This window comes from Rutilus rutilus, assembly GCF_951802725.1.
Source record: "Rutilus rutilus genome assembly, chromosome: 14".
NCBI classification, from domain to species: domain Eukaryota; kingdom Metazoa; phylum Chordata; class Actinopteri; order Cypriniformes; family Leuciscidae; genus Rutilus; species Rutilus rutilus.
The window spans coordinates 16,422,357-16,439,229 of NC_140219.1; the positions used below are offsets into that span (position 1 = coordinate 16,422,357).

The 16,873-nt window shown below is 37.2% G+C and overlaps 2 protein-coding genes across 4 annotated transcripts; one reads left to right on the plus strand and one right to left on the minus strand.

Moving 5' to 3' along the window:
* Positions 1-7: 7 nt before the first annotated feature.
* On the minus strand, positions 8-6,036 carry neil3 (nei-like DNA glycosylase 3). Its single transcript, XM_084429522.1, has 10 exons — positions 5,751-6,036; positions 5,553-5,662; positions 4,468-4,599; positions 3,928-4,141; positions 3,717-3,791; positions 3,443-3,609; positions 1,614-1,783; positions 1,155-1,527; positions 487-646; positions 8-378 (listed from the first exon to the last, which is right to left on the minus strand). The coding sequence occupies exons 1-10, from the start codon at positions 5,853-5,855 to the stop codon at positions 196-198; spliced, it is 1,689 nt and encodes a 562-aa protein (XP_084285648.1). The 5' UTR covers positions 5,856-6,036; the 3' UTR covers positions 8-195.
* A 2,424-nt stretch (positions 6,037-8,460) lies between these two features.
* asb5a (ankyrin repeat and SOCS box containing 5a) lies at positions 8,461-14,050 on the plus strand. 3 transcript variants are annotated; one of them, XM_084429800.1, is made up of 8 exons: positions 9,231-9,600; positions 9,688-9,853; positions 10,939-11,018; positions 11,267-11,374; positions 11,745-11,898; positions 12,019-12,153; positions 13,577-13,768; positions 13,876-14,050. In XM_084429800.1, the coding sequence occupies exons 2-8, from the start codon at positions 9,790-9,792 to the stop codon at positions 14,001-14,003; spliced, it is 861 nt and encodes a 286-aa protein (XP_084285926.1). In that variant the 5' UTR covers positions 9,231-9,600; positions 9,688-9,789; the 3' UTR covers positions 14,004-14,050. The 3 variants fall into 3 exon arrangements, with proteins under 3 accessions (XP_084285925.1, XP_084285926.1, XP_084285927.1); XM_084429799.1 differs by lacking the exons at positions 9,231-9,600; positions 9,688-9,853 and adding an exon at positions 8,461-8,734; XM_084429801.1 differs by lacking the exon at positions 9,231-9,600 and having other exon boundaries at positions 9,673-9,853.
* The last annotated feature ends 2,823 nt before the right edge of the window (positions 14,051-16,873 follow it).

Genomic DNA, 16,873 nt, shown 5'->3' on the forward strand with positions numbered 1-16,873 from the left:
TTTTAACTTGCACAACTATATGTTTCCACAGAAATCAGGAAAAGATGTTAATTGGAAATGCTTTTTCAAAACAAATTTGTATTAAAGATTTACAATGACAAAACACAACTTGTGTTTTCATCATCTCAACATAAACAAGAAAGTATTTTTAATACATTTGAATAAAAGATGCAATGTCCAACTCATGTTGTGGATTCAGCAGCCAGGCAGAATTGAGATGCCAGGGCCGTTCTCAGCCCACTGGAAGAAGTTACATTGCTTGCCCATTTTAACTGGGCATGTGTAGAAGTTGCGGCCGTTATTCGGTCCCAGTTTTAGAACGGTCTTCATAAGAGTCCGTTTGCCATGATGACACGTGGGAAAATGCAGGTCTGCCCACTGTTGCAAGAATCACAGTTGAAATAAGTACTGTACAAACCTCCAATTCTAGTTTTAGGTTCAAATAAAATTGATTTCATTTTACAAAAAAAATTCTTTGAAACTTACCTCAAAGAAGTTACACTGAGTCCCTCGGGGTAAGGAGCAGGTGTAGAACTGCCTGCCTTTGTTTTCTCCTTCCTTATTGACCACCCTCAGGTTGCATGGTCGGTGATGACTACTGCAGCAGGGGGTTGTGGGTAGGGATGCTTCATTACTCTGTGTGCCCCTGATTAGTTGAGTGAGATGTTATTTTATTCAAAATCAACTGTATTATTTATTTTACATTGTTCCATTCAACAAAGAAATTGTTCACCCACAAATTCTGTCATAATAATACTCCCCCTCAAACCTGTATATTTATCTTTCAGTAGAACAAAAGATATTTTGAAGAATGTCTTTGTCCATGCAATTCAAGTCAATGGGGTCCAAAACAACACTGTCTGGACCCCATTCAATTTTAATGTATGGACAATAAAAAAGTTATACATGTATAAATTTCAAAATATAGTTTTTTTTCCTCTATGTACCACAGAATAAACAAAGTCGTACAGGTTTGAAATGACATGAGGGTGAATACATGATGACAGGTGAATTATATTTATTCTTAGTATATATTTTTATATCTTGTCATAAATCATACCTGCTGGTATTCTTTAGTTTTATTAATGAATGAAAATATCAGTACTTCACTGACACATCTTATCATAGGCAAAACACTAACTGCACTCGCTCACCTTGAGGAGCCTACAGAAAGCGCTCCATTCGTGGTTTTCATTCTCTTGTTAGGCTGACTATGGTCTGCTAGAGATTCTCTCTTATAGGGCTCATTGCCTTTGAATTGCATCCCACTCTCGCCATTACCGGGACTCCTCTTCTGCCAGTAGTCGTGTGTGCTCAGACCCCTCATTGTCTCTGGTGCGTGTGCCTGGTTAATGGCAGGACGTGAAGGAGAGTCAGGTTTTGCACTGAGGTTGGTTAGGACTAGAGTGGTGGTCCCAAATGCAGTCCTACGATTCATCTTTATTTCCTGCAGGGGTTTGCTAAAACTGTTGCAGGGGTAGCGGATCAGGTCTTGACTCAAAGGTGAATGTTCCAGCTTTATGGGCTCTGTAAGTACTCAGAAAAGAGAGAGAAAGTTAGATATGAACAATGTTTGAAATCTTTCACTTTGAATGCGCAGGTTTGAAACTCACCCTCTGGTCTAGGGCTCATACAAGCATCACAATACTTGTTGATTGGTCTGTTGATTAGAGTGCAAAGGGAACATGCCCACTCTTCCTCTTCTCGTTTCGCCACATCATCATTGTTGCTCATTCCTCCCTGATAAGCCCATCCAATCAGACTGTTGCGAGTTGGGAGTTTACTGTCAAAGTAAAGAATCAGCAACTGGATTCTCATGTGTAAATGTGTGTATATGAATAGGTGGCTATTAGGGGTGTAACAATATATTGCAGTACAAAAATGCAACAATGTGTATTATGGATAATGGATAGTTACAATGTGTCCTGATGGATAGTTAATCCAAAAAGAAAGTTAAGACAATTAATTTAGCATCAGATATGGTAGGGGTGGCGATCTTCCCAAAATTTAATTTCACAATCTCGATCCACAATCTGAATTGTGATCTTCCCAATTTTGAGATGTACTTTCAAGAATATCCAGACTGGAACAAGCCTATGGACTTATCTATTTGCACAATTTAAAATACAGTATTGCATTAAACAATCAGTTGTCAAAATAGTCATTAAACGCAGAGTTAAACTTTGAAACATTGCATGGTCTTAACTGTATGAATTAAATATACTTTGATTCTTATTATTCAGTCAAGAGCAGTGAGTGATTTTGTCTTTTGTTTAACATTGACAGACAGCAGCAGGTATTTGCATTAGGCTTTAAGACCACATGCATGGATCTAATATAATGACACGCATCCAATTTCTTTCTCAATTGTTTATTCACTTTAGACATAACTGACTGTTATTATGCAACTACTCGCCAAGACGGACATTGACATTTTTGTGTATATTTGACCGTTTAGGCGCACGCCTGAAACCCCAAGTATACTTTGCTGATCCACGCACACAGAAAGTGTGTGAGGATCAGGGCCCGGTTTCCCAAAGCGTTCTTATCTCTAAGTAGTTCTTAACCTATTCCTTAACCTCTCTCTTAACCTTATGGCACGATTCCCGAAACGTTCGCTCGCTAAGTATATCTTCTGTAAGTCACACTTTCGTAAGGTTGGTCTGGACCACTCTTAGCTTTACCTTATCACTGTTGCAGGTCTATATGAATATAATTCTGAAGTTTTAATGCACCCAGACAGTATTAAATTAGGCTAATTCAAGTGTTTTCATGCAAAGAATAAAATTGTCATTACACTGATTGTTGTTAGATTTTTAATTATATTATTATACAATATTATTAATTTAATTAAAACGCTCTTTTAAAGGCCAGTGAAAGCATAGGCTAGGCTACTGTCAGTTAAGTCCTATTCGGACGCTAATATTGTTTCTCATGGGCTCGTCCGGTATTTTAAACATTTACAGGGGTAAGTCGGTGATTTTAGTGCCGTCCGAATCCATAATATCAGTGTTTTTCTCACCCAACCCACGTAAAAATCCCTGGCCAAATTAGTACCTTCTGTTTTTTGACAAACAGGTTGTGTGGTAATTTAAAACTTTAAATGCATGTAGTCAGGGAAAGGCATTTGTTTATACCATAATTCTGTATTTTTAGCTAAGCAGAATCATGAACATGTCTATTCTGGTGTCACCATTACCCTGTGAATGGGAAGACGAACCAAGTCCACCCCTGATGTAATACCAAATTTAGCATTTTAATGAACAGTACTTTTTGTTATGTTAACTGTGTTAGAAGTAATAAAAAACAAAAACAAAAAACATTGTAAACTTTATTTTGGCTTTGCAATGTATTATGAGAGCAGTATATCATGTATCGAACTGAATCATGACACAAGTGTATTGGTACTCCCCTAGTAGCCATGAGATGAGGTGCAGCTAACCTGATGTTCACTTCACTTGGATCACCTGTTTGACAGCGCTGACAGTAGTATGTCATTCTACCGTTGTCTCCCAGTCGACAGACGGTGACAGTTCCGCTGCACTGGCCACAGTTTGGACGTTTATACACCTTGTAATGCTTGTAAAGTGGGGATCCATTCTTTCTACACTGTTTTGGAAAGAACAGAAATAAAAATAACACAGATCTGACAAAAAAAACATAAAATCGCAAATTTGTTGTCCAGAATAATAAAATAATAAATAATAAAAAAATACCTTATAAAATAGGAGTGTGAAATCTCGTGTCATCTTCACAAGATGATGAACTTGTTCACTTGTCAACTGCTTGACCTTTAAAAGCGCAGAAGAAATAATAAAATAAAAACACCCTAAAAATATTTGAAATAAGGTGTAAAACATCCATTCAACTGTAACATCCAACAGAGATATTGATTTTTGTGTTGGAACTGCACAAAGCAAAATGTACCTTGACAGCAGGGTTAAGGCCACTGTCGAAGAGCGCTTCGTTTTTAATTATGTTTCCTACACCAGGTAGGACAGCCTGATCCAACAGAACATCACAGAGCATTCTCGCACTCTCCCTCTTTACAGCTTCCACCGCCCGAGAGAAACTAAATTTAGGTGAACAGATATCGAGTGCCTCCATGGCTTTAACTTTCTGCTCACAGTCATCTGAGAGTCTAGGGGAAGCAAACAGAATTACTATTTCCTGGGGAGTCAGAATCGTTGCAGGCTCAGTGTAAAAATGAAAAGAGTTCAGGCTGTCTGGATCACGCTGAGTTATGATAGCCTGGAATTTAATCCAGCATGGCCAGCGTTTCTGTGACAGGGAAGTTGCCTGCTTGAAACCTGCACTTGATAAACTGACCTCCAAGATGTACATTAGAATAAAGTTCTTCACATGGAAGGACTTTTAAAGATGCAATCTAATCCAGGATTAAATGTTATATTTATCCCATAAGACAAATGTTATAACCATAATTTGAGCCATTAGAAGACATTTCACCTGATTTCTGCAGTTGTGTCAAAGAAACAGACAGCATCATTGGTAAGTTGAATAACCAGCACTGGGTTTTTTCCTTTCAAGTCTTTCTCCAGGGGGTTTATCCTCAAGGAACCATTCATACCGAAGTGCAGTCTAAACCCAAAACACATATAAAGTGAACTTAAAAGGATTACCCTTTTTTTTATGAAAATTCATTTCTATCATTTGTGATTACTGGAAAAGGATTTTCATATATCATTTATTAAATATGTGACAGATTTTCATTTGTAGGTCAAGTACACATGTTTAGATTTAAACCACTTTGAGGCCCATATGAAAGAGATATTAGCTAGAAACATTTGCCTCACGATCAATCACACAGACAGTTACCCTCAAAGGACAGACTGATGCTAATCACACTAACCTGCTAGAGAGCAAACTCAGCACTTACAAAGAAAATCTAGGCAATGAAATATTTTAGAGCACAACAAGAGAGACTAGGAAAATGTATTCACTCAGCCTATAGATATTTTTGACTTTTTCATGACTTTGTGAAATTTTCATTGATATTTCCAGGTTTTCCACGACAGTGGAAACTGTATACCAAACCAACATCTAATGATTTTATAAATATTTGAGAACATTAATTAATTAAATAAATAAATATGTGTGTGTGTGTGTGTGTGTGTGTGTGTGTATATATATATATATACACACACATGTATGTATATATGTGTGTGTGTGTGTGTATGTATGTATGTATGTATATATATATATATATATATATATATATATATATATATATATATATATATACACACACTATACTGTCAGTTGCCCTTTAAAATTCCAAAAAATATATATATAAAAAAAAATTATGCCCTGCTACAGTCTGCATAGCATTGTAATGATAAATCAGAACATAATTTCATGACTTGAGTGCTTTTCAAATCTAAACAGGGCTCTGGGAAGCAAGCCAGAAAATTTCAATCTGCCTTCATTGGGAAAGAAACTTTCATTTGGTCCATGACCTCTAACAAATCACTACATAAAACAATAATTTAAAACACAAAGCAGAAATGAATTAATTTGCGTTTACTACAAACCTCAGAGCTCTGAAGCCAAAATACATGAACAGCTCTTTTCCCAGTGTCTCCACCCCGGTGAACTCACAGCCCATTAAGCTTTGGAAAGAGCTCCTGGTACTGGCCTCAGACTGAAATAGAAAGAAAACAAGTAAACATTCAAATATTTGTCATTTACGCAGGTCTGCTACATCATCAGCTGAACTTTCATGCACTTACTGATTTATTGCTTTCATTTCCTCGTATGTCTAAAACTTTCTGTCCCTTTTGAACTCTTGCACGAATCTTCTCTCCATTTAAAGTGCATCCCGGACCCTCGACCATCGCGAAATGTATCAGTCTCTATAAGCAATGAACGAACAAATCTGATCGAATATCAAAAAGGTCGCTAGTGTTTGTTCCAACAAACGAGCAGAAAGAACCCGCCAGATAATTCAAATCTGCGGCTGCGCATGCGACATGCGTCGATACGTCAGTACAGGCGTCACGACGTAAAAACGTAACTTGCTTACAAGGGTAAGCTGACTCCTTTATTCACGGTATTCCTGTGAAAGAAAAGGTTTGTTATTTAGGAGTTTATATAGTGAAGGACCAAAAAGAAAAATGCATTTTTAATTTTCAACCCCTTACGGATAAAATTCAGAAGAGATTTAACCAGTGGCTACAAAAAGATCTCTCTTTGAGAGGCAGGGTGGCTGAAGGCCTCTCAAGGCTTATTTATGCTGCTCAATCTGTTCATTTGGAGTCAAAGCTCGGTAAAAATATTGACCAGATACTCTTTAAGTTTTTGTGGAAAAACTCAATTCATTATATTAGAAAATCCGTTGTAATGCATATTAGTGAAAAGGGTGTTCTTAATATTTTGGATTTTAGTACTTTAAACTAACGTTATACCTTTAAAGTTAATTGGTTGAAACAGTTTAGAAAGAACCCAGGGTCTTTGTGGAACTTTATTCCTAATTATATTTTTTCTCAGTTTGGTGGTCTGGATTTTCTTCTGTTATGTAACTACAAAATTGAAAAATTACCCGCAATTTTATCTGCTTTTCATAGGCAGTCTCTTTTGGCTTGGTCTTTGATATTTAAGCACAACTTTTCACCTCATAGATATTTTATTTGGAATAACTGTAATATTTTGTACAAGAATAAATCTATATTTTTTCAGAATTGGTTTGATAAATCTGATATCTTGTTAGTTAGTCAATTAATTAATTCTCAAGGATTGTTGTTTTCATATAAGGAATTTCTAGATCATTTTCAATTTCCTGTTTCTCCCAAAGAATTTTCAATAGTTATGGGTTCAATCCCATCAGGTGCTCTTGCTTTACTGAGAGGAACTCAATCTCTACTTCCAGTCTCTTTGAGTTTGGTTAATACTTCTGTTGGCAAATTGTGCTTTGCTTTTTCTTATAAAAACAATAATAGATCAGTCCGTTCACTATTTCAGCAAGACATTTTTACTTTACCGCCTGTGACCGCTTACTGGAATAATGTAGTTGATAATATCTGCTGGAAAAAAGTGTGGTTGCTTCCACATCTCTTTTTTTTTAACCAATAAAGTAAAAGAGATCTCTTTTAAAATAATTCATAAATGCTACCCTGCAAATCAATACATGAAAAAGTTTAAAAAGGATATTTCCTCCAGTTGCTCTTTCTGTGACATCTCTGACGAAACTGTAGTTCATCTTTTTTGGCATTGTCCATTTACGAAAATGTTTTGGCAAGATGTTTTAGGATTTATTAGGTCTGAAATCTATAATGAATGTGTGTTTTATTGGAAGAATGTGGTCCTAGGCTTTGTTGATTTTGACCAATCTAAAAAATGGCATTTTTATGTGATTAATCTGATCTTGTTGCTAGCAAAATTCCATATTCATAAATCTAAATATCTTAATACTAAACCTCTCTTTCTTATATTTGTGAAAGAACTTGAAAAATACTTCTTCTCAATTAAGTTGTCTGAGAATAAAAAAGCCTTAAAAACATTATCTGTTTGTAACTCTTTTCCTTTTTTCAATGTCATGTAATTCTCATAATTTGTTAATGTTTAATTTATATTATTTCCCCCATTGTTTTTATTTTTTATTTTTTTTATTCTGTTGTTATCTGTTATTACTTGTGTATTGTTTTAAGCATTAAAAAGCTGTGTTGTCTAATAAACAGTAACTTCATTATATTATAAACCTTACCCAGGATGTAATTAATCTGTCTAAGAATCTACCAATTTATTATTATTATATATATATTTTTTTTACATGTTCAATGTGATTATATAATAAGTAGCCTATTTGTGAATAAATAAATAGGCCTATATTCAAATAAGTATATTTCTTAGGGAAATAGCCTATTGGACATACCATTCCATTGAATAATTTTACTGAATACATTTAGGCTATTTTCACTGAATAAACTGATTGATATTTAATATTTAACACAGTAAAGTTAAGGTGTGGGCCTATATTAAAGTATTACTACAGGCTATATATCCTTAGAAGCCTCATCACAATTTATTCAGTGAAAAAAATATGCTCTGTCAAGTGTACATGATCAATGTATTCACTTCTTGAGTTACTGCAAATACTTCAGTCAGTAGCCTATGTTTGGCTGAAATAAACAGTGAAAAGAAGTTCAGTGTTATTCTACTCAATTTAACTCAGAAGTGGTTACTGTCTGGGCTTTTGTGTGCAGGACAGGTCAGGACCCTCTCCTCTGCCCCCAGTGAGAAGGTCCTTCTCATCACAGAGTCCAAGACCATGTTCTTGGTTGCCTTTTTGGAGACCTGTCTTTAGTGTTCCACGGAAACAAAAAATATAACAGCACGGTTGTGATTGTGAATCCACACAGAAGTTTCATTTTTGCAGAACTTTTCCTTTGAAACAATTTATATTCAAATCTTACTTGAGCTGCAGTAAGGACCCAAGTGCATGGGGGGTGCTGTTGGGGTGGCATACAGCAGGTCACTCTGCTTATCCTGCCACAAAACATTCTTAAAACAGCCATGACAGAGACCACTGAGGAATACAGGCCATTCGCAGCACAGCTGTCCAATGTTTACCTCACCATCCTGGCCCTCTTCTGCTTCAAACTTTTCATAAGAATTACCCTTAATCTACTCACACACTTCTACATCATCAAAGGCAACCGCAAGGAGGCTGCCCGGATTTCAGCTGACTTCTATGAGAATGGTCAAGGCCAAGGGCATGGTAAGTAGAGCGTGCGCTTACATCACTGCTGTGGATTTCATTTCCTATTGCCAGCATTTTGCCCTTTTAAGATGGCATGCTTGCTAGGAGGATATACATGGAGCATGGGGAATATTATTATTGCACAATGGTTTTATTGCAGTGTAGATTTATTTATTCATAATAGCTGTCATTGCATGTGATAAGGACCACAACAGGGAGTACCAGTTTACATTATGGTATTTTAGGTAAGCTTTTTAAACACTTCAGTTCACGAGGTATCATTTCTGCATTACAAAGCACACACTTAAGATTCATATTTGTGTGCTTTGCATCACAGCAGGCAACCTACGATCACATGACCATAGATCCTAAACATGCGACATCAAGCACATTGAAGTTCACAAAGTATGCATGCAACCAAAGCCCAGGAATGGCTGCCAGGCTGCTGTTTACAGTGTTGTATAAATAGAATTGAGGCCATGCACCCCCGTCCCCTTTGACTACACAAGAAAGCAGTTATCATGAGTCTGTCAAGCATTTGTGCAGCCAGACGCTTGTCTGCTAAAGTTTGAGTAGTGCAGTCGTTGCCACAGTAGTGAGGGCTTTTGGTGTAAACAAGTTGTCTCGCAGAGGATCTCACAAAACTGCTTCTCCAAGTTTAAGATCAGGGAGAGAGGAACAGAGATGGGGGATAGTCACAGGGGATTGCTGTAGTCTGGCATTTACTAAGCAACTTAAGTAGGGCAACTGAGATAAAAACACCAGACAGCTGTGACTCTTTTAAAGCATTTTTTGAAGAAAATTATAAAAGGAGAAAACATTTTCCTGAAGGGACACGAGCTCTGTCAAAGTGGAAGTCTTGCTGAGCTGGTTAACCAGCCAAGGTTGGTACTTTGAGATGTTTTTGTGTGTACGTGGATTGACTTACAATATCCTGAGTGCAAAAGTGAGCTGTGTTCTTGAATGTGCAGACTAAAAGAAGAAGAATTTAAAGATACAGATAGTCAACAGAGAGTTGGTCCTATTTATGTTTCGAGCTCGAAGGATAATGTTATACTATAGTTGAGTGAGTGATGAAGGGAGGTGACGATGATGACGTGTGGAATGCATCAGCAGTTATACTGGATATTGACTCAGGTGTGTACACATATCAGCTTTTCAGCTTTTCTGATGGTGCTATATATGTATGCAGTGAAAATCTAGAAAAATCCCACTTACCGGTACATCTGAAAATAAACAGAAATTAATGTTTTAAAATAAAGAAACATAGTGACAGTATATTAACATTAAATATGAAAAGGATAGTTCACTCAAAAATGACTCAACCTCAAATTTGTCGCTCCAAATCCGTAAGACTTTCGTTCATCTTCGGAAAACAAATGAAGACATTTTTAATGAAATATGAGAGATTTCTATCCCTTCATTAACAGCTACTGTATGCAACTACCACTTTGACGCTTCAAGAAGTTCATAAAGAGATCATAAAACAATCCATATGAATTGAGCGGTTTAGTCCAAATTGTCTGAAGAGACACAATTTCTTTATAGGATGAACAGATTGAATTTAGGCTTTTATTCACATAATGTTTATATGTTTATATTATAAGCTTTCATAAATGCACACATCAGTTGTGGTAAACGGAAGCTCAAGCATGTTCACTTGATGCGCAAGAACCAATGAGGTTCATTCTCATGTTACCCAGCACATTTGAGCTTCCGCAAGAACCAATGAGGTTTGATCTCACGCCTCGAGCAGGTTAAGTTGAGCTTTACATTCTCTGATCAATGTTTATGTGAATAAAAACCCAAATTAAAAATGTTCATCATATAAAGCAATTGTGTCTCTTGAGAAAATTTAGACTAAACCGCTCAATTCATTTGGATTAGTTTTGCGATCTCTTTATGAACTTTTTTAAAAGTCAAAGTGTCAGTTGTGTAGCTGTCTATGGAGGACAGAAAGCTCTCAGATTTCATCAAAAAGATCTTAATTTGTGTTATGAATATGAACGAAAGTCTTACAGGTTTGGAACGACATATGGGTGAGTAAATGATGACAGAATTTTCATTTTTGGGTGAACTAACCCTGTTATATATATATATTTGTGGTATTTATACCATGTAGTCACATTGAAAATACACACACACACACACACACACACACACACACACACACAATTCATTTCTACATTTCCGGGCAAATCACTGTTTTTATTCTTCTCCAGGGTCTTGGGCAGACCGTTCTCCTCTTCATGATGCTGCCAGCCAAGGACGTCTGCTGGCCCTCAAGACCCTCATTGCTCAGGTAATTTCTTTAAATGACCTTTACTTCAACTGTTAGATAAGAAATATGTACTTGTATTAATGTGTGTTGTATTTATATCATGTAGTCACATGCACTCTACTGGATTAGTAATGAAATACACATTTGGTGTAGAGGTGAACGCTGCAATCCATTATGCACCTTAGTGAAAGGGCATTGCTGCCACCATCTGGAATAAAAGAATCCTGCACATTCAAATGCAATATTAATTTCTCTTAATCTGTCCTCAGGGCCACAGCGTGAATGTGCTGACAATAGACCACATTAGCCCTCTTCATGAGGCATGCATAGGGAGCCATGTTGCCTGTGCCAGAACCCTGATAGATGCCGGAGCCAACGTTAGTCTCTGCAGGGCTGCTTGGTAACACTTTCATTTCAGAGGTCTTGATTAGCAATGGCCTAGGCTTCTTTTACTGGGTTTAGCATATTTGCTAAATATATTGTCTGTGTTACACTGAAATACAGTATATGTTTATTTATTTTGTTTAACTTATTATGTATGTTAAAATATATTTTATTGTATCAATTCAATTATGGATTCTATAGAAATACAGTAGCTTTTTTGTTATATAGCCTAATAATTATGTAATTTTTTATCATTATATTATATTATATTATATTATATTATATTATATTATTTGGTAATAACTTAAACCATAAAATGTGAGAAGTGTTTTTTTTTTTAAACATGCTGTTCTGTGTGTTCAGGTAAATGTGACAACGATAGATGGTGTGACTCCATTGTTTCATGCCTGCTCAGCTGGCAGTTTGGCATGTCTAGAGCTGCTCTTGCAGAGTGATGCCAGACCACATGCCCTGGCTATATTCCAGCCTTCACCCATCCATGAGGCAGTCAGCATGGGTGAGTATAAAATTGACACTAGAGTACCATAGTCCCACACAAATCAAAATTAGGGCTGACTTCCTTATAGACTTTTGAAGTTTTTAATTTGACATGGTTTTATATGGTCTCTTTCAAAAGGTCACAGCAAGTGTGTGGAGGAGCTGGTTGCATGGGGTGTGGATGTGGATTATGAAATCCCTCACATGGGCACCCCTCTCTATAGTGCTTGTCGGTGTAAGGAGTTCATATGTGCCCGCATGCTGCTTGATGGAGGTAAACATGTCAAAATTCACATTAGCTGTGCGGACAAACAAACAGCAGTTTTATGACAACCTGACAATGAGTAATTCATTTTTCAACTTAAGTGGAGAGTCAGTACGTCAGTATATTTATATGGACAATGCTGAAAGTAAATAGCCTATAAAGTGGAGTTCAGTAAGCGAGTCAGATGTTGATTTAGTTGATTTGATTTAGACGGAGTGTCATCTCAGTGTCAGACTGGTTTAAACCAGTTAATGTGAATGAAAACAGTTCATAAAAAAGAATCTGCTCTAAAGAGCCATTTGTTGTGAATCTTTCTATCCCATCACAGAATGTAAACTCACATTCACAACTTGAGTTCAATCAATCAATCAATCGAACATTATTTCAAACAAAGAAAGATCACCAATGAAATTTTGAAAATCAAAATGGATTATAAATAATGATGACAACGTTAATTAATACTGCATATAATTTTAAGACGCTTCATAAAAGCCAAACTAAATAAGAGGCGTTTATGTTTAAAAATAGCAATATTTTCTGCACCTCTCACTTCCTCTAGGAATATAATGGCTGAATACAGCATCTCTAAATGTTTTAGTTCTACTTTGTGTAACAACTATAAGAGACGAACCAGACAATCTCAGGGGCTTTCCTGCTTTATAGACTGAGAGCATTTTTAAAGGAGCCGTATGTAAGATTGTGGCCAAAACTGGTACTGCAATCACTTTCAAATTACTGTAGAGCAGTGTATCCCCTCCCCCTCCCCCCTGACTCGAGGTTGCCAGATAGGCTGCAGGATCCAGCAGGAACGTATAGGCTGACACGTTTGTAGCTGCAGCTGTGGTAACTAGAGCAGAGCTGGCAACCCGGATGCCGAAACACTACTGACTTCGTGATTGGTAGATAGGTGGAGGGTGGCGCTTCAGGCCAAAACACAACATGACAACATCAACATCAGTTGAGGGCTGCAACTTCACTTTTTAAATGACAATATCCTGGCCGGACTACTGTGATATAAGCATTTGAAATGAACATGATTTCTTAATGTCTAGTGACATATCAGGGCCATTTTTTGATTAATTGAAATACATTTCTTACATACAGCTCCTTTAAAAGTCATGGTGCAAGTCTATGTAGTGCCTTATAAACTAATCAAAGAATTTGAAAATCAATTTGAAACCTAACAGGTAAGGGTAAGAATATGATTTCTTGTGCCATGCGTAGAGCTGAAGATTCATTGCAGATTCATTAGGTTAAACTAATATAACTGTGATAGAAATGAAACGCTTATAGGCCTATATCTGTTCTATTCTATCTGTGTATTGTTTTAACCGATATATTGCCCGCTACTAATTCACACAAAAAGTTAGGCTTAATATTCGTAAATTAACCCATACTGTACTAATATTTTACTGTATCTTCACCATCACAGGTGCAAATGTGCAGAAAGGCGCACATATGGAGACTCCTCTACATGCAGCAGCCCAGAAAGACTGTGTAAGCATAGTTAAGCTTCTGCTGGAATTTGGGGCAGATGTAAATGCACGCAACCTGGAGTATAAACGGCCCGTAGATGTTGCTCCTCCAGGGAGCCTTACAGAGGGCTTCCTATTGATTTATGAAGGTGAGTTAAATGTGCAGCAGCATTATAGACTCAAAAGTCACTGATGTTTTGTTTTGACTTTTGCATGTTTTACTGCATCAGCCCTCACCAGCTTGTTCCTTTTGCAGCGACACCCCGTTCTCTACGCCAGCTGTGCCGTCAGCAAATCAGGGAGAGTTTGGGACGCTCCCGACTACATCTTCTACCACATTTACCCCTCCCTAATGCTATGAAGAACTTTCTACAATATAGATGATCTCATTATGTTTACTAGCAGGCCATTTTAGGATTATCGTATTGTTTGATAGTTTTAAATAAAAGCTGTTTCACTTTTTTCCAATTAATAATAATCTTTGTGGCCTGATTTGACAAGAAGCCAATGATGTCAATAAATACTTAAATAAAGGTACCTCATCTTGTTTATCTTACTTTAACTTTTTCCACTTTAAACTATCTAATTCCAATGAGTGTCCATTTAAAGTCACCATGAAATAAAAATTGACAATTCTTATTTTTTTACAGAATATTGCAGCATTTATTAAATTATTTATTCGTACACATTATTATTTAACTTTTTTTTTATTCATAACCAGACTCAACCCTGCTTGGCGTCAGTGGGCGACCAGTCTTTGGCTACAGGGTGATACGGCTGCTGGCTTAATGTGCTGTCTCAATTTCAGCCATAAATGAATAATAAATGTTTGCTATTATGTTCAGTACCTGTCTAGCGATGAATGTTTATGCTGACATATTTTTAAATAATAGTTTGTATTGTAAAAACATCTATTGCATGTCATTATGTGTGAGTTGGCTCGCTTTAGAACTTTCGTTAGTGAGCATCAATGCTTCCTGGTTTTCATGATGCATTGTGGGACTTTATAGGGAGAGAACGGCTGCGTCCGAAATCGCATACTCTTTTGAGTAGGTACTTATTTTGAATTTGAGTAATTACTTCAGGGCTGCTAAAAAAAATATGTTCTATATAGTATCATATGCACACCATATCTCGCTGGAGACAGACCAGTGACCACCGTATCTTTTTTACCTACAGTAGTCTTTTATCAGTAGCCTACTGTGAATTTGGACATACTGCTTTTGTCACATACTGTTTTTTTGTCTATTATATAGTAGGGAAGTGTGTAATTTCGGACGGAGCTAACATTCCAGGGCACTGGAAGGATTTTGTGATTGAGACGGCGCTGAAAATGGCCGACTCCCTGATCTACTGAACTAGGGAGCTGATTGGGAGGCACCCCTTGTCACTCACATGAGACTGTTACAGTATTGTGAAGCATGTGATATGTTCTTCTGATGTAATATGGAAGTTACCCGTGTACATGCTATTTGTTGATAATAAAGCATTAAAAAAAAGATTGCAGCAATAGCAAAACAAAGTAGTCCCACCCTACATATTTTTTTTTCTTGTTCAGAAGCCATTTTACTCGGGTATACGTCACAATAGGGGGAGAAAAGACTATTGCAACTTCCATTGCATGCCGTCTTTAAAACTAAAAAGCATATTGAGCGAAGTCTGATCGTCTAGCTATTTATAGGTGTTGAACTCCGAGCCTGTCACATTTGCTGTTCTTTGGGGCCAAACAAAATAAACCTGCACAAAGAATCATGGGAGAAAAGTGTCCGTCAGTTGTAGGGCTACCGTTCGAAATCTTTCATTCCAAAGAGCCCTTTGAAGTGACCAGTTTTGAGCACGACCCTTCAATATTGAGGCAATGATTGTTCTGACTCTGAAGTGCCCTTCAGAGGTCGATTTATCACGTTTGGAAATTGGAACGCAGCCCATCAATAGACCATATACAGAGCAGCGCCATGACAGATATGAGGGATATGTGCTGCATCCCAATTCGCCTACTTATACTATGCCCTAAATGTATGTACTCTTTTTGTGAAGAAAAAGTACATACTTTTGAGTGTGCAGCAGAAGAGTAGGCAAGCTTTGGGACATACTATCACGTCATAAAATTGCATTTTAACGTTTTCTCTCTGTTGCTACACGCATCATGTCGCCATAAACTGGCATGTCAATCATCTTGTCACAGTTAAAATCTTCCACATTTGATTTCATTTAATTTCCTACCGTATTGGAGAAAAGAAGTTGCACGTGCACTATGCAGATAACTCTCCTCATAATAATGCATAACGATGCATTTAAAAGTTAATGGCCAAACGTGTCTTTATAAAAGTTCACATTGTTGTTTCAGGTGAAATATAATGCGGATAACATAATTTATTTTTTATTATTTTATCAGATTAAATGATGAACTCAAACCCCTTTATCTAAACCTCTCTATTTAACCGTTGTTCGCACAAATCCGCTATGTAACACTTTTTACCGTTCAAAAAACTAAAATCCTCCAAAGCACACTTCGAAAATCTACTGGAAATAGTAGACCATCCGGGACTTATATATTTCCCATATCCATCCTAAACAGTATTTGAGATTAAAATAAGTGTGTCCCAAAGCACATGTTGAAAAGAGTAGGCCTATGCCAGAAGTCCCCGGATGGTCTAGTCTACTATTTCTGGTGGATTTTCGAAGTGTGGATCCGTGCTCACTACAGTATGTTACAGTACAGCTACTATTGGCCATTGCGCTTTGGAGGATCCAGGGCTGCGTTTCCCAAGCATCGTAAGCCTAAGTAGATCGTAAAAACGATCGTACGACTGATCTTAAAGGTAAACTAAGTAACTATTTTATCTTAACCGAACAGCTTCGGAGTCATTGGAATGGTTATATGACTGTTTTCGGGTTGAATGGTGGTCTTCTCGCACCCCTCGAGCGCCTGTGAGACGAAAAACCACCCTTGCAACTTTGGGCCGGCGGGCCGCCCAAAATGGACATGGCTCCGTGCGTTCGCCGGGTTCTTTGAAAACAAATGCACATGACCAGCGGGAGAAGATGGGACGAGCCAACGAGTTTTGACGACAGTGTTGTCAAATATCTATTCTGAAGCTGTAGGGGGAGCTCTATAGAGAAACCCGCGAGCAAAAATCGAAAAAACAGCGAAGAAATCGGAAAGCTGCATAATGCAGCTTTAATATTACGGTCTGTTTCCCATATTAAGCATCGTAACTTAAGTAGCACTTAAAAGAGTTATGAGGTCACCT

Coding starts and splice junctions, on each gene's coding strand:
- asb5a (XM_084429799.1), top strand. CDS start 8,530: ATGACAGAGACCACTGAGGAATACAGGCCATTCGCAGCACAGCTGTCC. Junction 11,375..11,744: donor TGATAGATGCCGGAGCCAAC/GTTAGTCTCTGC, acceptor CTGTGTGTTCAG/GTAAATGTGACAACGATAGA. Junction 12,154..13,576: donor CCGCATGCTGCTTGATGGAG/GTAAACATGTCA, acceptor TCACCATCACAG/GTGCAAATGTGCAGAAAGGC.
- neil3 (XM_084429522.1), bottom strand. CDS start 5,855: ATGGTCGAGGGTCCGGGATGCACTTTAAATGGAGAGAAGATTCGTGCA. Junction 5,663..5,750: donor GAAATGAAAGCAATAAATCA/GTAAGTGCATGA, acceptor TTTCTATTTCAG/TCTGAGGCCAGTACCAGGAG. Junction 1,528..1,613: donor TATGAGCCCTAGACCAGAGG/GTGAGTTTCAAA, acceptor GAGTACTTACAG/AGCCCATAAAGCTGGAACAT.